The sequence below is a fragment of the Plodia interpunctella genome, chromosome 4 (assembly GCF_027563975.2).
Source record: "Plodia interpunctella isolate USDA-ARS_2022_Savannah chromosome 4, ilPloInte3.2, whole genome shotgun sequence".
NCBI lineage: Eukaryota > Metazoa > Arthropoda > Insecta > Lepidoptera > Pyralidae > Plodia > Plodia interpunctella.
The window spans coordinates 6,148,953-6,176,156 of record NC_071297.1 but is presented as its reverse complement, the minus strand read 5'-3'; the positions used below and the strand labels follow the sequence as shown (position 1 = coordinate 6,176,156).

At 34.7% G+C, this 27,204-nt stretch overlaps 1 protein-coding gene across 2 annotated transcripts; it reads right to left on the bottom strand.

Moving 5' to 3' along the window:
- Positions 1–1,838: 1,838 nt before the first annotated feature.
- Positions 1,839–27,204, bottom strand: LOC128669592 (uncharacterized protein). Of its 2 annotated transcripts, none has more exons than XM_053744505.1 (4): positions 27,059–27,204; positions 5,034–5,127; positions 3,769–3,904; positions 1,839–3,034 (listed from the first exon to the last, which is right to left on the bottom strand). In XM_053744505.1, exons 2-4 carry the CDS (start codon positions 5,054–5,056, stop codon positions 1,973–1,975), a joined length of 1,221 nt encoding a protein of 406 aa, XP_053600480.1. In that variant the 5' UTR covers positions 5,057–5,127; positions 27,059–27,204; the 3' UTR covers positions 1,839–1,972. The 2 variants fall into 2 exon arrangements, with proteins under 2 accessions (XP_053600480.1, XP_053600481.1); XM_053744506.1 differs by lacking the exon at positions 27,059–27,204 and adding an exon at positions 26,867–27,044.

The window sequence follows — 27,204 nt, the reverse complement described above, 5'->3', positions numbered from 1 at the left end:
TATAATGGCAGCTGAGTTTTCAATAAATAATAATAAAATATTTTTTTACTTTGTCTTCGGGGCGTCACGGCCGCTAATAAAACCGGGAACACGAAAGGATGAGAAATAGAATAAATTTGTTCGAATTATATTGAGGTATGCAACCCCCTTACCGTTTTCAATATGAATCAACACATTAATAAGGGTTGTCTGGACTGGAAACGATTGCTCATTTCATTCATTTTCAGTAATTTCCTCTATATTACTGTAATTTGTATTCGTACAATAAATGTTATTGAATTGTAACACTGACGGACAGTAAACGAGTCACAAAAGAAGTTTAATTATTATAACTGTTTAGGTTTACCTACTATTATTATAACCGTTAGTGATTACTGTCCACCAAAATAGATATATAATATTAGAAGAAATATTAATAATGACTTGATCAGTAAATAATAAGTATAAATAAATATATAAGGACAAATCACACAGATTGAATTAGTCCCAAAGTAAGTTAGAGGCTTGTGTTATGGGACACTAACTCAACGATACTATATTTTATAATAAATACATACCTAGATAAACATCCAAGACCCGGGCCAATCAGAAAAAGATCATTTTCCATCATGACCTGACCGGGGATTGAACCCGAGACCTCACGGTTCAGAGGTAAGCACTTTACCACTGCGCCATCGAGGTCGTCATCAGTTCCTCCGCACCAGCCGGCATGCAAAACTATTATTGGAGATGCTTCAGCTGCATTGGTTCTTCTTACAAGAGCGAAAGTAGCTGCAGTTGGACTTTAATTCCATCACAAAATAAAAAGGATGCAGAAACAGTTAGCATATGAACATCGCATTCGAAGTAAACGTGGGTACGGAGTAATAGGCATTTATACGTTTATTATTCAATATGCATTTTAATATTTAGCCAATAAATAATATTTAATTCTTACAAATAATTGTCACATTTTTATATAACGTCCGGTATGCGGTATATGTGAACATGGTGAACTGTACTGCAGGTTTTTAAAGCCTATTTCAGGCACCAACTTCTCATATAACAACACTCCATTTTCATTTTAAATAGATTTAAGATAGAATAATTTTGTTGTGCATGTTTTTATGTGAGATATACTGATATTTAGACTAGATTTGCCCATCGGAATTATGTTCCCACACGGAGGCGAGACCCCCGACGACCTATTCAATCGAACATCACCCTGGAAAATATTTTTAGGCGTAAATTAGATAATAGTAATCCCAACGTGACTGACGCAAAAATATGGCAAACTCGCCTAAATAGTCGATTTTTTTAGGGACTTCTCCTGGACTACTACGTCGAATTGTGAAAGGAAGGTCGGCTTACACAAGACTACTATGAAGGCGGCCAAACACAGTTCTTGAGGTAAAAAATAGCTCTACTTGGTATTATATTGTCTATAATACTACGTGAATTCTGTATACTCGTCATTTTGTGACCTGGTCTCGCCCAGCCACCCGAGCCGCTGGCCACATTACTCAACGCTATCTGATGTCGTCCGCTAATTGACTAGAAATACAGATAAACGCTATTTTTATATCCTCATAAATCTCCAAATGGCATGATTTGCGGTTGCCGGTTTGGAGATGTCATTCCCTGATTAGATTAACGAGTTAACGTCAAGCTTGATTCCCTTTTTATTAGTTTTGAATCTGAAGTTGATACGTTATTACTAGTTTTTTAATGATTTTACTGAAATCAAACAAATCTAAATAGATTACAGTAGATAGAAGTTCCATCTTACATTTAATATCTGTCTGGTTTAAAGGAGGTAAGTTTAAAGGAGGTATTAATAAAACAATCTAGTCCAAAGGCAAATTTTTTATTCATGGTCCAACGTATACTCAATGAACGGACCCTTTCAATGTAAAACTTCGCATCATTATACTCGCTTAGATATATTACAATATTTACAAATGGATACACAATAATTGAACACCGAGGGCGGTTAGCTACTCGCGAGAAGAGTAATGATGGTGACTGTGAGAGTCAGGTTGGGGAGTGCGAGGGAGTCGCCCAGCAGCGTGCCGGCGCCGGCGGCGGCGCGTGCTCGCGCGCTACCCCCCGCCTCCCCGCGACACGCCGCTCCGCCTGACGCCGCGCTTGCTAAACTTCGCCCTCTAACTTTCAGAGGCGAAATACAGAAATTTTCCTCTGCGAATTCTTGAGTCAACGCCAGCGGATTAGCCAAGGGATCCCGTCCACAATCACATGGTAAATGGTTTCCTTTTATAACGATGTTCTCCACTTCCAGCATCACCGACTCTGGTGTCAGTAACATATGATTACCTGTCAGTCTGAAAGTCTGCACGCTGTTATTCTGCACCAGCGTCAGCTCTTCTACTGCATCTATTTTGTTATTACACATCTCCAAAACATCAACATGCTGCAGGCCATCAAAAGCGCCCACGCGTATCACCCCGAGATCTGACTCGCGAAGACCGAGCCGTCCAACTCGTGTTAGTCCACGAAAAGTATCCGAAACCACTGCTGGCAGGTCCATGTATGCTAACTCTAAAGTTCCAATACCCTCTAAATCTGCAAATGCCATCGGTTCAATTGACCTTATTCCTGAAGGGAGTTCTACTTGAACGACGTCCTTTAATCCCGAGAATGCGTGCGCCAGAATTCGTTTAATTGGATTATTCTTTAAGGAAATTAGTTTTATGAAGTTTGTTCCTGCGAACGCGTAGCCCTCGATTTGAGCGATCCTGTTATGAGTCAGTACGATAGAAGATATGTTTTGAAGAGCTGCAAACGCAAATGCATCGACGGTCGCGAGCGGCGTGTGTTGTATGTAGAGCTCTCGCAGACGTGGCAAACCGCGGAATGCAAAAGGACGTATGCGCGTGAGATTACAGGCGTCGAGCGCGAGCCGGCGCAACTGTCGCAAGTGAGCGAAGGCGTCGGAGCGGAGCACGCGCAGGTCCGCGCGTGACAGCGACAGCTGCGTGACGCTCGGACTCAGAGCCGAAGGCACGCCGCGAAGCGTGGCGCTGTTGCACACCACCTGAAAATAAACAATAGCTCAATAAAAAGTTAATCCTAACTGTATAAATATCAAATGTACCTATCCCTAAAAATATCAGTTTTGCTCGTCACGGACTTAGTCCGTTACGCCATTTCCACTGTTTGCAATGCCAATAAAATTAATCCCTTCCAAAATATCACCGGTGACGCTCACTGACGCACGTTTATATTTTGATTGAATTGTTCCAAACTTAAGCTTCACAAATAATTGACCAAAACAAATATCAATTTCAACCAGGTCCATCCATACATATTCACACAAACTCATCTCGATTATGGAGGTCCAATCGAATTTAACGTTCATTTGCTATAAAGCTTATGCATCCTGGTATTAAATCGATCGGAATTTGGCGACATTAAAATTATGTTTGTCAATTGTTTTCACCGATTTTAAATCTCTATATTTGTTTTACTACTCGACTTACTTGATATAAGATTATCTTAACATATTTAAATTACTAATGTTGATTTGGCATCAAAAGTTTATATTCACATTAAATATCGTTTAGCTGGTGGACTGAATGGTGAATCGAAAAGATTCTAATTTAAAAATTTTCTTTTTAAGGATTATACTTAAATATCTGATTAGTACTTCTGAAAATTCAAATCTTCATCACATTTTTTTATTATATTGACTATCCAACACATACACCGCAGCTAGCTCCATATTCGGGAATTGCTCTTGGTGGAATAAAGATAATCTCAATAAATCACCTGCGACTGAGAGAGACAGATGCAGTGCGTGGGACAAGGTGGGGCCAGCGATGGGGCCAGCCCGGGGCTGTGGACCTGCCCCGCGCCGCATAGTGAACTCCAGGCCAACGCGGTCACCAACCACTGCACCGCCCATCTGAGGAAATTTGCCAACCTTATTCTGAGCCCTAGCTTTGGTTACTGCTGAACATAGGTCACTCTTTTCTTTGATTTTGTACCTATTCTTGATACGAGTATTTACTTCAACAGTACTCTTTACTATACTATTTCAATCCAAAATGGCACAAATACGGCAAAATCTAGTTTTGGCAGAATCTAGATGAATCCCAAATCTACATCAATTCTGTGGCTTTTTTTTATCAAAAACGTTTCATCATTATAAGACAGGACTGAAGAGAATAAATGGTAGTGAGCAGTAACCGTTCCTTACATCTTCCTATTTCTTGATTTTTAATTCATGTTGATTAAAAAATCATTTTGTTAGCAAAAATGACATCTAATTTAGTAAAAGTCAAAATGTTTTCTCGCCTCTTATTATACAAATTGCTACACTATCTACAGGCTATCTGTGTCTGCGATCTAAATAAACCAGATAATTTTAACCAAGACGGCAAGACCATTACATTTTAACTGCAAACTAGATTGGCGCTGTGATCAGCGCGTTAAAATGTTAAACTCACAATTTTTATTCAGAGAAAATAACGCGTTGTCCTATTAATGAACACAATTATCATCACCATCAGTCGATCGACTCATATTTTTAATTCGCCATCTAGGTACCTAAAAGCAATATGTAACGATTGCACATTAACTGCGTTGCGTGATGTGCAATCGTTACATATTGCCTTACATCAATATGTGGGCCAATACCCATCTTTGCATGAATGATATCGGATGCCAGAAAAATACGAATCGGGGGACATTTCCATTCTACTTAGTTCGCGCAATAATAGCCTGTTCGCGTTCTAACCAAATTACAACAACGCACGGACCAGATGGAACGCTTGTAATTATAAGTATGGTTGCAATTGGCTATTGACGAAAACGCTTTTTAATTGATCAGTTTTATTAATTCCGCTATTTACAATAGGTATTTAGTTATGTTTAAAGTATATAAGGAATACTTCTTGACTCCAACATTGTGAGTGTCATACGATATCGATGTAATACTAAATTTTAGAAGTTCTATAAATTTGAATTTTTAACATTAGTACCTATATGATTTGACTAGTCGGAAAATAGTCAATTAGTAAAGAAGAACGTACCTGAGGGTAAAAGCAGAGGCCATGGGCGGACGCAGGGAATCCGCGCCGCCCGCCGCGCGCCCTCACCTGCACACCTCCATCACTCTACAGCGGCCTGCAGACAAAATTCAAGAAATATTAGAATCCGAAATTAATTCAAAAAGGTACAATTTTTTATGGAAAACAAAAAAATAATGATTGAGCGAGTGTGTTACCATTTTTGTTAATGTCAAAACAAAATTTAAATCTAGAATTCGTTTGATATTTGAATCTATCGATTTGATAAATAGTTGCACCTCTATGCTATCCATGAACTTAACTTTTTCACTTTCATTTTTAATGATTACACATAATAATGTTAAAAAAAATTACAATAGTTCTACACGTTGAGGCTGATACTACCTAAAAGTTTACGGGGAAAATAAATATCAAATACATAGATTCCAATAATACTCATCAGGAAAAGAAAATAAATAAAATAATTGTAATGAAACAGGTCGTAATCCATTCGTTCATTTGGAAGATAATTACAAACCTAAAAGTTTTTAAACTTAGACCAAATTGATTTTTCAGATAAAAATGTAGTCTATGACTTGTCTATAAAGAAGTAAAACGAGCATCATGTTCAAGTCTGATTCAATTATACTTAAACGGAAATTGAAAACGAGGACTTGATAGGTTGTAGCTGGCAGCCCCAGGGGAACACACTTGCGCTGCCGTTTTACCTGCAAAGTTGTAGTCTCATCAAACAACCTCCGGAGTTATATTTTTAAATTGTATGACTTACCAAAAACCTGAAGATTGAATTATAGATTATCACAAATCGAAAGGAACCATCCGTCTCGATTTTTGCGAGTCAGAGCTCCATTTCACATAGCATTATTTCTGCCTAACTGACCTTGCTTGCGATACATTGGAGTAGGGATTTTTATTGTTGATATTCATTTTATAATTGGCAATGCTAGGTGCCGTGTAGGCGGAGGTCTTGGATTCAACCTCATGTAGGCAGATATAAAGTTTTCATGTTTTCACGGATTTTTTTTAGGAGTTCTGGATAATTGTATCGTTTCTGTAATTGTACTCGATAAACCTTTACATAAAAAAAGATTGTAATTTACCCATTTTATCGGAAATTTCATTTTGATAGTTTGTACTTTTTGTACACCTTCAAAACCTTTTGATAATCGCCAATCTCAATTCAACTGGTTTAAAAATATTCCTCAAAAGGCACATCTGACAACCCATTACTGATGTGGCGCACTCCACCATTTTACGACTATTTATATATTGTGGTAACAGGTATTTCTAACAAGTGGTATGGTGTCTATCTAGAAATATTATGTATTCTAAAATATATTATTTCCTTCTATGATGACGAAAGTTTTAGGTAAATGAAGAATTAACCAGATTTCACAGTATTCGACGACGTGGATTCTCCAGATATTAAATAACAACATTAAGCACTGTTTCGCTGCGCTTCGTGGCTCAAATGGGCACTGACCCTAATATGTATGTACATATTAGGGTCAGTGCCCATTTCAGTAAAGTTGGTAAACTATGTAGATTACCTGTACACATAGTCTCTATTATCAAGCAGATAGTTTTATTACATAGAGTAACACATCATTCATATTTCAACAACGAACTGAGCGAATCAATAAATTTGAAACATATTACATATAACTTCGATATTTCTATGGTCTGACTGGCCGACTAATTTCCGATGGTCTACAATTTGGTGCTTTCGCTTTTTCACCAAAACTTTTTGAGTGATCGAAATATTTGCAAAGAATTTTGACCCATTTAACCTGTCAATATTTATATTTATTCATCTAACTAGCGACCCGCCCCAGCTTTGCACGAGTGCAATATTGTGCATGTAATATGTAATGATAAATATCTAACCATTCACTAAACTTAATCTATAATATACAAAACATAATAAAACATAATAATGTAGAAAACTCCATTGCAGATACATCATATTTTCTTTATAGTCATATACCTCAGGCTGAGGATCGTGGTCATTACGTGAACACACACAACTTTCTTGGCACTATTAATGGAATGGTTTGCCATTGCCTTCTCCGTACATCATATTTATAGTATATAGTATATACTGATATAGTAGTCTACAAAAGAATACACAAAAAGCACACACAACAGACACAGAATGGGAATCAACACACGTTGTGTCGCTGGAGCAGCATGCCAAGAAGTTAAAATTGCAGGAGTATGTTTATGCCTTTTTGTGTGCAGATTCTGCCAGAACGACTCTCCAGAGCCCCATTATTCCCGCCCAAGACGCACACGCTTTTAAACTAAACCACGCTTAAACAGCGAGCGGAAATATTATGAATATGCTTAATTTTTTCAAACGCCTCGCAAGAGGCTTCACAATGATATATCGTCAGGATATGGTGTGGGTTATTTGTTATTTTCATCTTCCTATACGTAAATTTTGCAGTTTTCAAGTGTAACAATACTCATGATTAAAGTCAAATATTAACGAAGATAATATAATAAATACCTTGGAAATAGTCTTATATCATAGTAGACAGGAGCTGTTAAACCTAAATGTTATTTCTAACACTTTTTACTATGCCATTTCAGTTTTGTTCGTTTATTCAATGAGACAATAAGAGACTTAACAATTTTATAAAATCACCATAATCATTAAATTAAACTAATAAGTACCCATTTTTACAGGGTTAAAAATATTTATATATGTAGCACCGAAAATAAACTTTTTTTGTGTTATAAATTTTGTCTAAAATTGACGAGGAGCGAAAAGCATAGTTTTCACTGGCAATCAAACGTAAACGCCGCACATTTAGGCCACGTCAAATATTTTGCGTCCAATTTATCTTGGCGAATTTTACGTCGTCCAGTGTAGTGGACAAGTTTAATTGGTAGCGGGCTGCACGATCAATCATAGGAGTGGCGGGCCGTGTCATCGCAGCGAGAGCATGCACGGTACCATGTTAACTCCAAATCCCGCTCGATGACACGACATACAGGTATATATAATAGTACATATTTAAACGAGCACAGAAACAGTTGGAATTATCCAACTAAAACTATTTTTGTGTTCGTCGGTTTAACATGCAACATAGGACAAATAAAATGTAGTTTCAAATTCCACAGTTGGACAAGGCAATGTACATTGACCACAAACCGAATGTCCAACATTTGCAGTGTACGGTTAGGTTGAATCAGAATATAGTAAAGTTGAATTCTACAGACACAACACCTAGTGTAGTGGTAAGTAATTTGCCATGTTTGTGCGATAGCTTGTTATAAATAATTCTATATTATTTGGCTTTCGATGAGAGAAATCCTCAACAATGGTTTGCATAATAATGATACCGAAGATCGTACGAGGTTAAAAAATTACAACTTATTCAGAATATTTTTTTTATCCATTATATTGCTCTTTAAAAAAAGTTAAGTTCATTCACACGCTTAACGAATCCGGTAAGAATACGAATGATTATTGCTATTAATTTTGTCAACATGTATCTCAAAATGTATTTCATTCTTTCACCTGGCAATAAACGAAAGTATTAAAACGAAAAACACATTTCAGATACATTTAAACCCGGCAGGCGATTTCGAAACCAATAACCCTTTTGTGTCACATAGGAAAATATTTGTGCGGAAGACTTCAAAGTGTTTCTATCAACAAAATAAGACACATGTTAACGGTTGAAATATTATAAACGTATGAGAACCTTTGTGTGACGGTCGTCTCTGTAACCAAAGAGACGAGATTACATGCAATCATAACAAATGCTGTAAGGACCCTTTTACATGTATTTAACACATGTCTAAACCATGATATGAATACTATTGAATACTCCGAAGAATAAAGAGGTCAGGAGAAATATAAACTAACATGTGACCCATTTCTGTAAACACTGATTTTAAACATAATTAAAAAAATTGAATCGAATGTGTTAATTTCTTGTAAATATTTTTTTAAACCATAATTTTAAAAATAATCTGAGAAATAAATATTTATTATACAATATTTATTTATACAAAACAAAATTTTATGAAACTTCTATGAATGTAATGTTTCAAAGAATATTTATTTCTAAAATATAAACTTCTATGAAAACAAGCATAAACCTTAAAATTTACTTCCCACCCTTGATCAATATTACTATAAGTTTTTCCCACCAGCAGGTGGGATTTTGCTTTTCTCATTCGATATGCTCGAATCATACATACACTCCAAGTAAGAGTAATAAAAAATATTTTTTAAAATATGTTTTTTTTTAATATTTATTTCACATATAAAGAACAAATATATATAGTACATAATATAAGAACACTGACAAAAACCACAGAGGTTTGTCCACAGTGAGCATCAACGTCAGCAGTAGTATAAAATATTTTGTATTAATCACTTAACAGTAATATAGGAACCACGTACGTAGACCATTTTAAACAAAACAAGTACCTAGTAGTAAGTTGCAATCTAACACAATTGTTCGATAAAGTAGGACTTAAGTTTATTTTTAATATTTTTAGGAGTTAAGTCATTTTTTACAGAGGTGGGTAGTGCGTTAACTAATTTCGGAAGGAGATATCGCGCTGTCCTCTGCCCGTACGTATTGTTGGCTATAGACGTGCACAGTTTCTCTCTGGCAACAGCTCGAGTATATATAGGGTGATTTACTTTGTGACAAACTGTGTTATTAAAAAATTGTTCTTTTAGAAAGTTACATGTCATTTGAGAATGCACTGGCAGTATTTTGCAATGTTTGAATAAGCCAATTTCATTTTGAGTGAACTGACGTCTTGTTTTTTTATTTATCACATGTTTTAGAATCTTCAATTGCAATTTATAAATTTTATCGAGATAAGTTTTAAATGTACGACTATAACTACTGAGACCATATTGAATATACGAATGTGCAAGAGAGTTGTACAGCATTAATTTAACTTTATAGAGTATACGATCCCTGATGATTCTAAAATTTGCTAAGAATTGACGGAGTTTATTACAAACTCGTTCAATATGTGCGATATAATGTAACATTACATACTGAAATCGAAATAATAAGCGGGAGAGTTATCGCAATCGATACACAAATAAGTAAAATCTCGCACAGCCATAGGTAGATCTGGCACAACAATATGGCATAGAAATAAGCTGCATAAAGCGTATGCGGCACTAATGCCATTCTGCAGTTAGACAATACAGTTTAGATCTGATCGTGGTCGGTGGACATTTTGGCACGAAACTTCCAAAGTTCGGTAGCCGCGGTCGCCGCCACGTAATTTATGGGATTAGTACAGTGAGGCGCGGCGCAGGATTATCCTAAAGGGCACAGATTATAAGTCGTTAGGACAATAATGCGACTAGCTCATGCAAACATTCTCTCATCGTTTAGTAAACAGTAGCTCGGCCTTTGTGACCTGACCCACTTTGGTCTACTCCAAGTCAGTATTCAATTTGTAAACGGTAAAGAAAATTGGAATGCACACATGAAATGATTTATTTTTATACTAAAAAGCTGATTAATAGCAAAAAATAATCGAAACCCACAAGTTTGTCCTAGTTTATTCTAGCAACGACCTATGCCTAAACAAAATGGGGCTATTTTCATATTTTTCAGACCCCGTTTTTTAGCTTAATTTATCTAGGTTAAATGTAGCACTGGTATGGTGTTGTGCAAAATTGGTTTATAAATTACCAGTTGTCCCCTCAGAGGCAACCGCTCTTCATTCCATTGTGGTGGTGGCAGTGTTATCAATCTCAATTCGTATGTGTGATTGTGTTTGTGTGGGTGCAGTAATTGACCTCAATTCCATTGCTCTTATTTTATTATTTTCGTTATTTGTACCATTTGTAAACGTAATTTTACTTTAATGTCATAAAAACATTGTTCAAAGAGTACGCCTACATGCATATGTCGTACGATTATAATAAAGCTAAAAAACTCTCTAGGCATTTGACAGCCTAAGCTTACTTTTTGATGTTAATATTAAACAAGTCACAAAGATTGAATTACCCCTAAATTACTTTAGGGTTAGTTCGATAAATTAATTTTTGAATTTATTTGAAGCATATATATATTTATATAGCTTAGATATAAATATGTATATACATATTACAAATATGTATATGCATATACATATTTATATCTTCTTAGATATAAATATGTATATACTTCGTCTTCTAAGATCAAGGGCAAATTGCAAAATATCATTTTCTAATTCCATCTGACCGGTAATTGAACCTGGGAACTGGAACTTACAGAGTGGTAGCCCGGCATTATGACCGTCACGCACGCCACAAGGGTCGTCAAATTCTTCGATTGATGATTTTATATTACTCTAACGTGTGAGCATTAGAACCGCATTGTTTCCTCCGAAGAGATACATATAAATGTTGTAGGAGGTTTTTGCCCATTACCCCGAGATAAGCGAGGAGGTAAATGCTGACACAAATAATCTTGCACAAGACGAGTAAGATTACACGTGTCATATAATACCTGTACGAGCAGGCCTTCCCTTTTTTGCTGAGCCAAAAATATACATTTTAATGGTTTTAATAATAAATCTGTCGCGAAGATTTTGGTGTAAATCAGTCCATGTAATGGATGGCACCAGCCTTTGTTCCATAAAACCACAAAAGAATATTAATAGCAAGCTATGGTTCAATTAATTACATACTTGCAGTAATTAAATACACGATTATAAATCTGCCCGTTACAAACTATAGCAATAAAAGTAATAAATTGAGTCTGTAATGATTTCTCGCTCTTTTGTGATCATATCATTTGTTTGAACACAATATATCGTAACATTAATGCGACTGGATACAACAGTTTTATTGTGTTCCAAATTTATACAATGCGATTTCACGAAATGTTATAAACAAAAATTATAGATAACATAAAGATAATAAGATAACATCTCGCTTTTTGTGATTTACATTTCTTTGAAAACCGGCTCTATTTCTCATCCCAACTTGCTGCGAATATACGATTGGTGTTAAAAAAAGTAATCAGGAGAAGTAGAAGGTATTGTGCTGAAAAAAGTGTTACTCAATGAAACACAACAATATATCATAAGATGCTATTGAGCCCGTACTTCGTAGATATATTATGCACGACGACCGCTGGGGAAAATTTTTCCCGTTCGTTACAGCTATCAAAAAACAATACAAGGATAACGTATTGAATATTTGTATGTTTTATTACATGTTTGTTCTAATCCAAACATCCTAATCAATATTATAAATGCGAAAGTAAGTTTGTTTGTTACCTCTTCACGCTTTAACTGCTTAAGAAATCTTTTTGAAATGTATGTAGTTTAAAGTACTGGAAAGTAGAGTAGCTATTTTATAGGTCTTATTTATTTAATATTTCATTCGGCTAAATATCTGACTTTTTGCAAGGATGATCTTAAAACATCATGACTTCACTAATATTAATAACTGTTATACTAATGAGGTGTATAGTTTATACTATATAAACTGTCATATTATCGCTCCATCTAAGTGATTTCCCAGTTCCGCAACCGATAAGCGCAGACCTGAGTCCATAGATTCGTTTATAGAGTATTAAGTATGTATCATTGTGATAGGAGACAAAGGAATAACAATATTCACCTTTATAACTAGGTCTAGAGGAAATAAATCTTATTTCTGAAAAAGTATTAGAAAAATAGTGGAATTTTTTCTATGAAATCGTCTCCAATTACGTTTGAGCGTCAATATGGATGAGCCGCAGCGCGGACTCGATTCATTAATGCTATTCTAAACTACTTATCCAAACCAAGCGGGATGATAGCTGATTTTGTATGCATTCGATTTCTCCGCTTTATTTTTCTGTCGATTGAGCTATCTATTTTTAAGTACTTTGTATGACCTACACTTTTTCAATTAAACAATTTCATTTTTCTACTTTGCAGTTGTTTATACAAAATAGTTATTATTACATAACGCATGCACGCAAAGCAGCCACACAATCAATAATATTGTACAAAATCAATATTTAATAAAATAGCAATACAAAAGTTGTATGTTTTCATCTACATAACACGAATACGTGTCAGTAAAACATTGCCAAAGTTTCCACATACTTCATACCGTTTATTTTATATGCGGTCTCATCCGTCCCAATGTGCGAAACTTACGAAGAAAAGCGCACATTTGCCGTACATATGTTGGTTTACGACACCATTGTCGTCGACAACACACAACACAAATCTTCCCCCGGGCGAACGCTCATGCGTTCTATAGTTTTATATAATCTGTGTCCGCGAGCTGAATTCTATATTGTCCTATGATATATTATATACGATATGAGCATAATGTTTGTTGTGACCGTAAAATACACTGTCAAAACTAAAAGCTTGATGTAAAAGTTGCTTGTGAAATGACGGTATTCTATGTTAGCGAGAGTACTGCCATATTATTATATAGCTTTTGAGTCTCTTAAGAAACTTTTCAATGTTTTGATCAACGAATATTTCAATTAAGCACAAACTTTGATCATCTAAAGCCAGGTTTGAAAAACTTTAAGACATGATGGACATCGAACTAAAGCAAATTGCGCCGTAGTAACAACTTGCGGTTAAAGTCCACAAAGTAGCATTCCCTGTAACTAACAGTTGTTTTGAGGAAGCCGGTGGGGAACTTGGATACCTACCTATTTCTAAACACAATTAAGTTCAAGTAATAAAGGGTAGTCCGCGCTGAGAATACATTAGCCGGTTAATAATTGTGGTTATTTAGGTATGATGTACAATTTCAAAGGCGGTGTAGGGTGATGGGCGCTAAAAGAGTATCAAGGGAGAAGTCGTTATGACATGAATAACTGATGGACAGCGAGCGCCCCTCATCGCTTGATTAACATTCAGAATAGCTACAACTCAAGCTCGGTATTCGGGCAACAAAGCCGTGCAAAAAATAAAAGCTTTACGCGTCCACTCGCTGAAAGGCGAACTTCCAGAACTTACGTCATCCCAATTTTTATTCCATGTCAAAGAACATCGGCCAAAACAACGCAGACTGCACCACGTCTATTGTTGATCGCTTCACTTTTGTTTGACTTTTTTTTAACCTGGCTGCTATGTCGTTTCAAATCCCTACACATATTAGTTTTATAAGTTGATGAGTCTATATATGTTTGTCTGGCTGTGTGTAATTCCCCATGGGATCAATGTTGATCTATTACTATTTAGATACGATTCAATATCGGGAGATTTTTTAATTCTACTTCTACTGATAGATTACCAATATGGCAACAGTCGCACGCCTTTAAGTTGAACAAAGTATATTATATATTGAAATCAGTAAGTAATAGACTGTATAAAAATAAAATTTTGTCCATCCTGAATTTGAAGAATATTTCATTTAAATAAATTTGAGTTACAAATTTCATAACGACCGATAGTTTACTTACGGAGACACTCGATAAAACATAAAAAAGTTAATTGTTATCACAGCTGTAGCTACAGTGAAACGAAAAGCAATTTCTAAGTTTCACTAAAACGTAAAACTTAGTAGAACATTGCACGAAAAGGACGAAGACAAATAATTGAAATCATTTCACTCATGCCATAATAACACGACATAATATTCATAAAATTCCTAGTCCCCTCGCTGCAGTAACCGCGCGTATAACGGTGCCATTGTCACCGAAGGCTTAATAGATGTCATTTCGCTTCTGTGTTTCCATTTATATTTTAATTAAGAAACATCCAGCAGAAATTAAATCAAACAACCGAACGGTACATATATTTTATACAAATTTGGAGTTTCTATCGACTGCGCAGAACAAACACCATTAAGTTATTTGACAGAAAGACAATATTTGTTTAGGAGACGCAACGTCAAAGTGGCCATTGTTGTAAAATAAGGAGTTTACAAGTTTAACTCTGAAGTTTTAGTTTTGATTATGTGAATTATTACTCGTACTGAACTCTTTCTTCACTCTAGAGTGATCGGCACTGGAAGGTACGTTGGGAATTCGTAGTCATCATCCACACAAAACACTGACTGTATAACTATGTGAACTGTGGAATATATTATATAGAAACGATGCAAGTTATGAATAAACATTACACTTTTCATATGTTAACAGTTTGCATGTTAGCTCTATTATTGGAGCCACTATTCATCCGTATACAAAGTTTTGATTCTATATAAAAACCAACATGCCGGTTTTTATATAGAATCAAAACTTTTTATACATTAAAAATGTGACTGTGTATCCCGAATTCAGACACATAATTCCTTCATCATTTAGTTTGATAATCTAAATATAATGTAAATACACAAATTAGGTCAATCAATTTTGAATAAAATAATGAACATACCTTTATTTATTATACTTAAATGTTTCTATAAATGGTCATTTTGTATTTTTTTCAAATCAGTACAATTTATCTAATCATATCATACGAATACAAATTTGAATTTTCTATGGTTCAATTCAACAAACTAACATAATATAGTAATACATTAACTGTTGTTTCGTATGTAATGTAAGGTGTTGAATAATTATTAAATAAGTAAATATGAGTAATTGCAAGTGTTAATTCTATGTTATCCATAATGTATGCCATTATAGAGAGCGTGAACACATTCGGCAGCGGGCGCGCCGCGCCGGCGAGCGGGGCGCGATGTAGCTTATTATGTTGGCAGTAAAACGAAACAAAGGTAAAACTTCGCGTTTGTTAACGTTCCCGTCGCGGCTTCCTTTTTATTTTTATTTCCTCGAACATTTGCTTGACAATATCAGGCTATTGATGCGCAAAATTGTTGTTAATGTTTTTTTTTCTATTTATTCTAAGGGTTATTTTCCAGTAAGTCTTATTTTGCTGCCTAAAGACAGCAAGTTAGTGACTTCAGCTTTGCCATTTTATATTTCGTAGGTTCAAATTCTAATAAATTGTCAAATTCATTCCCATTAGTAACCCGTGGTTCGTAGTGGACACTCAATTTATAAAAGGTAACGTAACTTGAGGCCGAACAAAAACATGAGAAGCTATTTATACACGTTGCAGTATGTCGTAAAATGACAAGAAATATCTAGCAAACAAAACCAAACATTCGCGTGGTGGCGTTTGAAAAATGTCCTTTGTTATCGTGGCGTATGGGAAACTGCACACGATGCTTCGTCTAATATTTAGTGCGAGCGTCTTGCGAGTAGGCTCCCTCGGGGCTGAGTAACCGAGCTGAGAACACTGTTCGCCTGCCACTGTTCTGCTATTGTTCTATTCTGCCAAGCGTCAGGACTTGAGATCAATGCTCTCGGGAAATTTTAAAACTTTTAAACTTTTTATTTTAATCATGCTTTGAGAATCTCGAACGTCCATACAAATAGGAACGTATGTTCCTATATGTTAATTCTAGTTTCTTTTCACGAAATTTAACATAGGAAACAACTTAATTCTCAAAAATTTTCGGTAACATTCCAAAAACATACAATCCGTACAGATAATTTTATGTAGTTTTAATAAAACCAATGTTATCGTTTTGATACTAATAATCTCCAACTCTCATACTGTTAACTTCAGTTCGGAGGCTTCCATTTCAGACTAAATTAAAAATAAGTGCGCTCAGGGCAGCCATTTCCCATCGCACTTAATATGACCGTACACGGCGCCATGACACGGGACTTCCGGGTTAGATTGATACAAATTGTTTGTTTACTACCGTTTCGAAACCGATTTACCTTACTGTTTACTATTTACCAATGGTAGATAAATATTTACTTTCAGTAAACCCGTTCATAAATTTAATAAATTTTCCGTATTGAATTTGAATAGTAAAACATTTATGTCGTTTTGAAACAAAGACTAATCGAGTGCACAATTGAATTGTATAAGTTGTATCCTATTTCTCCCAGCAAAATAACAATTACTATATACTCAATGGCAACATAACGAGCACATCACCGTTAAATACCTTAGCGTTTATGAGGAAAACAAATGGCGCTCCATAACTTAACCGTTGTCTGCAAAATATACGTAGCACATAGTTAAATGGCTATAAAAAATCGCATAGATCATCCACGAGTGACCGCCCCTCCCCGCGCCCCGCGCCCCCGCTCACATCCGGCGACAGAGGAAGGCTTTTTCAAATCTCATTACCAACCTTCCCGCATATAAAACGCGATATCAAAAGGTATAATTTGGACGCGCCCATACATAATAATTACAATTGACCTGTTGTTATCGGTTACCTGGAAATGTCTTAATAAACATAGAAGCTTATATAAGGTTGTAACCTCTATTTTTATAAGTAATCTAAATGAACATCAACTATAATTTCTTTACCAACATAAATTCAGATATGCAATGCATGCACTACTGATTGTATTGTAAAGCACAATGCAAGTGGTCACCGTAACGACCCGGAGCTACGTACATACGTAGCACAGCTACGAGTACGTAGATAGTCGTAGCATTGCTACGACAGGAGTTACACGAACGAGCTTTTTCTGTATACAACTTTTGACGTGTTGCTCGAGTTTTTTGTGAATAGTAAAAGTTGCGCATATAACAAAAAATAGACTTCACTGTATACAAGCTTAAAAGCGTCACCTATTTTACATTCTTTTCCTACTGATTTTGATTGAATAATGAAATCAAGATTTAGGAAAATATTGAAAATACAGAGCATATGAATACATCACTTTATTATACTTCTATCCTTTTGTCGAATCCATAACTAAAACTAAAGTAATTCATATTTTTAAATATGTGGTAGATTCAGAGTTTAAAATAAACGCAGTGATTTATCATTTCAATAAATTTTACAACTTAGAACATAAAATTGTACCTATTCCGTCTGGGCAATAAAAGCGGCAATGCTGGTACGTTTCTATTCAAAGTAATATCCAGGTTAAATTATGCCGACGCTATAAAGGTTAGCCGGTGGATTTTCGCAATTATGGACGAGCGAATTTTTTACTGTCCACCCTAATGAGAGAGCTACAAAAACGTCGTCTTTTGCCTCTTCTGAATTGCGCCGTATTATAATAGTACAAAACTAATAACGAATGCCATGCCACTCTAGAGGCTCTATATACGATTAATCGTCGCACATGTAAATCTCAGTAGCAAATAAATGTTTTGTAAAACGTTTGCCCCGGTGGGATACAACACCTGATAAATGATAGCTACGGGCGGTTTATGAATACGCGGAGCGATAAAACGTTACGTCACTTACGATAGCCCGCTACGAATTACTGAAATGGACTTGTATTTAATTTAACTCGTACATAATCTTATCTCTTAGTTATGCTTCATTAGAACTAAGTACTTATTTGTGTTTGGTTTTGATTTCGTAGTAAGATAGAATTATTACATTCGTCAGAGACCTGAACACAACCGGGAATGAAAAAAAGTGAGACAGAATAATTCAGATTTTCATACATATACTATAACTGCAATTTTGGCACATTGATAATTTTCTTCTAACAAAATTCTTGTTTTCTAGTTTTTTTTTTCTAATTCTAGTTTCTTTTCACAAAATGTACCTAATGTAATCGACAACTGATAAATAAACAAGGATTTCCAAGAAAATGTCCTACTTGCAAATAAAGTACAATGATTCGGAAGATGTCGGTAAACACGTTTATGTCACAAAATGGTGTCGTTATTGAAAACTCAACATATTGTGGGAATGGCACGGTGATGCTCGCAATGTTTATATAATGCCTGTGAGGGCTTATTTCTTAACGTTCACCCATTTTCTTTGAATGGAACTCTTTTGTTGTTCATTCATGTTAATTTTGATTGCTTTGATACCCTTATTTAACCTACACCGCCGAGACCGAAATCTTGTCTAGGGCAGTCTGTTTACAAACGTCAGTGATAATTGCTAACCATATTCTCCTGAATGTTTCAGGTTATCCACACTAAGCCAACAAATGCCAATGAAAGTATTTTTATATATTCTTATAACTAAATCAATAAATAATAAATTAATACAAAGTAAAACATAAAAACTATATCTGATAGTTGGAACAATGGCCGACACTGAAGCTGCAGACATGGCCCTGGGACCGCCATTATGTGTGGGAATAGAAACTTAACCTTACATTTCCAAAGCGTCCGGAAACCTAACCCCAAGGTTTCAGTGGTTGATCCAAAAAATAAATCGGACCTCCACAGTGTATTCGATACCAATGTGAGATAAAACAGAGCGTGAGAAGAACGCTTGTTCGTTCATATTTGGCAATTACTCAATAATCATCATGGGTCGATTACTTTCTAAAACGTGAGTAGGTGTACATTTAATGTTACATGAATGAATGTGACATGTATATAACGTATTTTTACACTAAGAGAAAAAAAGATGTCATTGTTATTTTAATATTAACAAAGTACATTTTTCTCTTGGATTAAATTTGCTTATTTCATTATTACACGGGTTTGAGTATAATGAAAAATGTTTTTTTTTTTATTTCACTATTTTTGTTATAATACAGTACTCAGAATGTAGGAAAAAATAACATAAATTAATTAACTACACAGTCGCACAGGAAATGCATTCGCCATATCACTTTTTCTTTATGTAGTTCTTATGGCCAGCATCCCGAAATTAATTTGGAGTATAACTCAGCAGTTGAAGGGAGGTAGCAGCTGAAGGGCGGGGGTCGCATTCGTCACCATCACAGGTTTTATCTGACCCCACTTACTAGAACAATTCTACTTTGTGCTATATTCGAACATTTTTATAGTTACTTTTATTTTTACATGTATATCCCAAACTAATTTTCTATAAAATTACATATTAAAGGTGTAAAAAAATATCAATTTCAATAAATTATCTAATATTATTTTTAACTAAATATTGACGTAATTTTTGCGTATTTTTTATTGTACCTAATGTATTTTATTTTAGTTATTTTTAACGTTTAACATTTGCATGCCAACTGCAACTGCCAATTGCCTGCAAATAATTTATTCATTCATTCAAATAATTATTTTTTATTCCATAAAGCAGAGAAACACTTTATTTTATATTTGATCTTAAGCAAGAAGTTATTTAGTTTCCCAGATGAGAGCCGGGAGATAAACAAATTAACTCCGTACTTTCGGACGACGAAGTTATCAAGCAGTCAGCATCAAATGATTGGCCATGGCGTGCTTTGTTTCTCGAAGTCTTCAAACGACTCTTTATTTCAATATTTAAAAGCACATTAAAATATGGGTGACTTTCCCGAGCGTTTTGAACGCCACCATAATGTTTATTAAATTGTACCATACACAGTAATCAATTTAATTATCCTATTTTATAAATAAGTAAATTATTGGTACAATGTTAATTTTATGAATGTGTAATCTAAAAAAATATATTCTTTATTTAAAAAAAATGTGCGACACTAATGAAACGCTACACACCGCGTTCAAACAGTCGTGAATTTCACCCTAATACGGTTACTGTATTAGGGTGAATTTCACGACTGTTATTATAATTGCATTCGAATGACAGTAATTGCCTTGTATACAGCTTGCCATTTTGGTAGACTCAAAAATCCATAGTACTTAATATAAATAAAAAACTGACTGTCGCGCTTTCACGTCATATAAATAAAAAGTCTGGCTGGCTGTTACATGGCCACGGCTGTGCCACGGATAAACTACTGAACTAATTAAAATAAATTTTGGAATAGGTATATAACCCAAAAATAAGCTACTGCTGACGGTGCATCTAACAACAGCTAGTCTTTCATGAAAAGATCAATCATGAAATGAATGGGTGTAAAAGTTAGGGGAAATACTGTTATGGTAGGGTAGTTTTTTTATGCTAAAAGTTTTATAAATAGATTTAAAATATAACAGCAGCCTCAAATAAATCTGTCATCTCATTATGCCTAATTGTTTTGTAGGTACTTAAATAAAAAAAGCGGCCAAGTTCGAGTCGGACTCGCCCATGAAGGGTTCCGTAGCAGCAAGTAACATAACATAAAAGTTCTTGTTGATCGATTTTTGTATATCTTTTTTTTAATTTTGCATTGATTGAATGAAAGGTAAATTAAAGCGGTTTAGGATTTATGACGTTTAAAAAAATCGGTTAAAATTTTCGGTGGAAGTTTACATAGTATAATCATATATTTTTTTGAGTTTTATCATTCTCTTATTTTAGAAGTAACAGAGGCGGGACACACATTTTACAACTTTGGAAGTGTCTCTCGCGCATTCAGTTTAGAAAAAAAATATATTAGAAACCTCAATATCATTTTTAAGATTCCGTACCTCAAAAGGTAAAAACGGAACCATTATAGGATCACTTCGTTGTCAGTCTGTCTATCAGTCTATCAAGACCCTTTTTCTCAGGAACGCGTAAAGGTATCAAGTTGAAATTTATACCAAATACCTAGGTCTACCGTCTCTTTCAGTTGGGAAAAAATCTAACTTAATCAAAATCTAACTTACTCTAACTTGATCAAAAAATATGACCGTTTATGTCGCATATTTTGCGATATTTGCGATTTCACAAGGGAATCAAAAACTATAGGGTACTTCCCGTAGAACAAGAATCATGAAATTTGCCAAAAAAGTTGGGGCATACCGTACTGACATAGGAAAAGATCGGAAAATTGGTAATTTATAGTTATATCACAGAGACAAGTGATATTTGTAATTAGTTAGTTTCTTACAAAATGAGTGCATACGCCCGCTTGTCACCATTCCCACCAGATGGCTTTACGGGACCGCTAAGGGACTAATAGGCAACCATAGCATTCCCAAAGAGGGTTGACGTTTGGCAGGCGGCAGGTTATAAAATCACAGCCGAATCTTCAAAATTTTGTACGGAATCCTCGGTGCACGAGTCTAACTCGCACTAGACCGGTTTTTGAATATTGATACCACAAAAGAATGGGTTTGATAATAAAATAAGTTCTAAGTATGGGGTCCCCAAAATTTATTGTTTTTTTTTTCTATTTTTGTGTAAAATCGTAATGCAATTCACAGAATACATACAAAGTGGCTGTGACATGCTGACGGACAGACAGACATGATGAATGTGTAAGTGTTCCGTTTTGTCCATTAGGCTACGGAACCCTAAAATGTATGTATATTGCGGCAGAAAAAAAAAATGCTATCTATTACTATAATAAATAAAGAAATATACTATAATAAATATATAAAAACATTTGTGGTTATATAAATATCAATATTACATAATCACATTAAGTAGAAAACAAAATATTTTTGGCACACTCAACGATGTAATATAGTTGGAAAGGGAAAGGGCGCTGTCTAAACCTATCGTATCGATGTATGTAATACGACTTCAATCTCATATGGAATGCGTTCCAAAGTACCTCGGAGGTCGTTATGGCACCAGCCTCGCCACCCGATCCAACTTTGATGAAAACTTACATTGGGTTATTGTTTTATCTCAGAGGATATGGTAAAAGTACAGTTTTAAATGTTAAAACGAATATGAAGATATAGGATGAGCATAACTATGTACTCGTATTGACCAATCCAAACTCAATGAGAAAAAAATTCTGCGAACTTTTATTATTTCCACAGTCAATGACTTGCTTTTAATGACTTGCTTTTATATAGGGTACGATAGGGCTGACGTATCGATATAGTTAAACGGCCTTTAGAAACTAGATTAAAAATGTATTTAAACAATCTCGACTTGTTGTCTCGTCTTGAAAATGAATTTATTATCTAAATATAAGGCTATCAGAAGCTGATATATCTAGTTTTATTCTTAGAAATTTGGTAAGCATTAACAAATGAATGTAATTTTATATTTTTACATTTATGATATTGGTGTTCTTACTTACACTTACTTGTAAGTTAATATATTTATATGAATAAAATGTACTAGTAGCTCCACCAAAAGAACACGTTAATTTAAAACATCATTATTTTGCGTGTCAGTGTCCGGGCCAAATAAAATTAGCGCCACTAATGAAAGGCTGTCTGAATCGTTAGCAAAATTATCGATACGTATAATTAACGCAATTAACTGAATTTATTTACCAACTGCATAGGTTTTGCCCATGGTCCAGGCCGAATAAATTTCCAACGTTCTTTTCCAGAATGGATAGTCCAGTCCAGTCCAGTCCCATATCCTCCTCCGTACTCTTAACTAGATGTATACAAAACTTCAAGATGAAAGTGTGAAAAGGTAACAAACAAATAAAAAAAAAAACCTTACATTTTCATTTATAATATTAGTTAGGATTAGGTTAGATAGCCATCTTAACACGATTGTGTAGTTTAACTTTAATACAATTTTAAGTCTTCTGATTAAAATGCTAAAACCGCACTCTTAACTCACTTTATGAGAGGTAGCGACAACAAAAAAAACTAAATTTTCTTTTCTTTTATATTATGTAGCGACAGTGAATAGGAAGACCGCTATATAAATATATATTTAAAAAATTAAACACAATGACGATTGCAAGGAGGAGGCGAAAGGGCGGACTGCACATAAGTCACTGTCAGAACCCGTATCTGCGTACACTTTTTTGCTGTTTTGTGGCATTTATACTGCAAGAATGATTAAAGATATGCCATATAAAAAGTACGGGCGCTGTAGCCTCACTGCGCAGCACTTAGCCATTTCGAACGTTTCACGATATTAAAAAAGTTTCTACTAGTAAGCAAACATCAGACAGGCTCGAGTATCGTCAACATTTGCTTTAAGCATACCTGCACGTGCATTTCACTAATGCATTAGCCTACAAAAATATAACGACTTATAAAGCTCGTAAATCGAAATTTCGATCGTAATTGATCTAAATAGTAAGTGGGTCGACGCTGTTCATCACCTTAACAATTTATTTCCATTAATAACTTGTCAAAAACAAACATCCATAGAAAGTGCTCAATGTTTTCAATTAGCGATGACTAAACTCCAATTTTACTCTTATAAATAGTCGTGAAAACAGCTTGAAATAGGTAATTTATTATTTACAAAAAGCAATCAAAAGTAAAAGGACTAGTTTCGCCGTGACGTCGTCGACAGCATGAAACTATTTTATAGTTCTTTAATCACTCCATTTTTTTTTCATTGAAAGGATAAATTTGTCGCTCTCAGCCGTGACTGTGATTGGCGATAAAAGAGATATTCTTCTCTTAGGTACAGTTATTCCTGGGAAATAAGGTTTAAAAGTATGTATGAAATTTTGCAGCCGACCGTGCATTTATTAGGACCTGAAATTTTTAATTTCAGTCCATAATGTTATTCAGTGTTCTTGTGACAAACACTTCCGATCAAATCTCAAATCAAATAATTTATTCAGAAAGGCATATTTTCACGTCAAATTAGATATAGAAGAAATGCCGAAAGAAACTCATTTAAACAATGTTGATTCCCATCATGCCAGAGGGTTTTTTATGCATTTTTAATAGTATAATAAAGTACTTAAAATACATGGTCAAAAAGCATACAAAAAAGTGTTATGGTTGTAATCGAGTGCTGATAGAAAAAAAATTATATAAAACACGATTAACCAAATAAAATATATGAGAAACCATTGCAGAAAGATGTTTTATACTTTCAGGATAGCTAGTTTAATATTTCTAAAACTCGATGAACCCTGGGGCATCTAGCATCTAGCAAGCTATTATTAGGACAGCCCGTCGTAACGTGGTTGTTACAGGGGCCATTAAAGAGATAATGTTCATATTTTACAATGCTCTGAACACCTTAGCCATATTATTTATAATAATGTCTTTAACTACATACAATTCCTTCAAAAAAGACAGTCATGTCTTTTCAAAGTCATTACACAAGTACATTAAGTACGTACATACATGGACTTGTATATGTGGAATGTGGAAAATTCAGTAAAAGCAAATGTTTACCTTATTTCACTTTTAGTAGCTTAACTTTAGTTTAATCATAGCCTACTACGACCAACACAACACCGTACTGATATTATCAAACACAAATCAAATGTATGAAAAAAAAGTGTAGGCAATTTACTTCATCCGTTTTGGTTAAAACATATATATATTTGAAAATTTAACACACACTATAACTGGGATCTTATAACAGTAAAAGTATCCTGAACACCCTTGGGAGCCGAGTCTTGGGGCAAAAGCTAATAAATAAAAACGATAACACTAGCTCTCATTGGCTGTGTCTGAAGTGTATCGTACGATGCGATATTCCGTTCCAATAAATATAAAAATCCTTTAATATGGAGGAAAACGACTATACCTAGACAATTTACGATAGTTTTAGTTTCGGTACGCTATTTAGGTACATATGCTATATTCATTAGCGTTTAGCACCAAAAATCTATTACTTATGACGCATATTGATTACATAATTCGTATATTGATTTAATGAAATCAGTCTTCTCATGGAGTCGGAATGGCTATTGAATAATTTTCGATCAGTATGTGGCTTTATTATGGCTCTATCATTGGCCTCGTTTAGGTCGTTTGAGTCAGTAAAAATAATATTCTTTTTAACCCCCGATGCAAAAAGAGGGGTGTTATAACTTTAACGTGTCTGTCTGTGTATCTGTCCGTAGCATCTTAGCTCCCAAATGGATGAACCGATTTTTGTTTAGTTTTATTTGTGTCATAGATAATTTTATCCCGAGTGTTCTTAGCCATGTTTCATGAATATCGGTTCAGACGTTCATAAGTTCATAAGTTCATAAGTTGTAGCGAAATGAATATTGAAAGTCGGGGTATTTTTAATTTGTCTAATGTTTTACGTTTAAGTTACAAGTAAAAGAATATATTGTTCACCGAGAAATGAAAGTAAGAAAGAAAAAAAAAAACAGATTTTAACAAGGCTGTATGTTGAGTTGAAACCCGAGCCTTTAGTCGAGGGTCGCAGACACACGAGTAGCGAATCGTACTTTCTTTCGAGTGTTACATAATGCAGCATTTTTACTAATTAGATGTCGCTTTAATAGATGAATGAAGATACAGCCTGAATTGTTAATTGCACCCATTGCAGATAACGCTCTTTTTCTAACGAAGTACGGAAGCAGGCAGAATGGTTTCTTTGTGACATTGGTATTTCTTAATTGGACATAAATAACAGTTAAATGAATTCTTAACATAGTAACTAAATATATATAGATATATGTATAGCCATGTAAATAGTCACTCATAACTTGTATCATTTGCTTTTTCTGTTTATTTGAATTTTAAAAATGTCATTACTTATAACAATTTCTGTTTAAATTAAGTAGTATGCGAATGTGAGCCCATTCATCGTTCAAGTTTTACTTACCTACTCAATATAGGTTAAGTAGTCTGTTGTGCTCAACCATGACCAATTCATCTTGAAATTTTATAGATTGCAGTACGTAGAAGGACACGACGACGTACAGGTACATTTTATCCGAAAAAAAAAAAACAACTGATGAAAAAACGTGCATGCGAAGCCCCGGGAAAAAGCTAGTGATTTGTAAATAAATTGCGACATGGCAATATTTATTTGTTAAAGTATTTTAAATAAATTGTACTTTATCCAAATATATATATTTTTCTACTAATACAACATAGTACATAAATGGTCTATATAATAATTGTGATCGAGTGAAATAAATACAAAACATCAAACAAAATATATTAGAATAAACCTGATAGCAGCTAATATTAAAAATCAGTTCCGTTTAGATATGACTTGAATGATAACTTCGCTAATAGTAGTATAGAAGATAAACCTACGTATACCCATGAACTTCAGCCTACGCAATGAAGAGCTTTATTGAGAAACTACATATATTTCTACGATTCTACTGCTCATTCACTGCAAGTACCTATTTTTAAACAAAACATACCACTTATGCAGCCATAGGTAACTTTTAAATAAGGCGTACACGGCAAACAAAGAACACTTCGATAACTAATATTATTTCACTTACAAAATAACTCCCAACACATCGAAAGCGACGACAACGGCCATAAAAAAGAAACATTCCAACCATAACGTACAAAAAGTTGACAAATAACCGTAGATGTACCAAAAGTTTATCCCTAGGGAGTGAGATTTCTATTAAAGAAAGTGCAGACACCGTGAAATAGAGTCGAAGACAAGTTAACAAAACAATGTTCACCTGTTTAATGCAAATATTAATCACTCGGGCTGTCACTGTTAAGTAGTAATGATCATGCGATCACGCGTGTTATCATTCCGCGGTGTTCGACGATGAAGGGTTAACTAGTGCGGGGACCGTGCGTGAACCGCGCGCCGTAGCGAGGA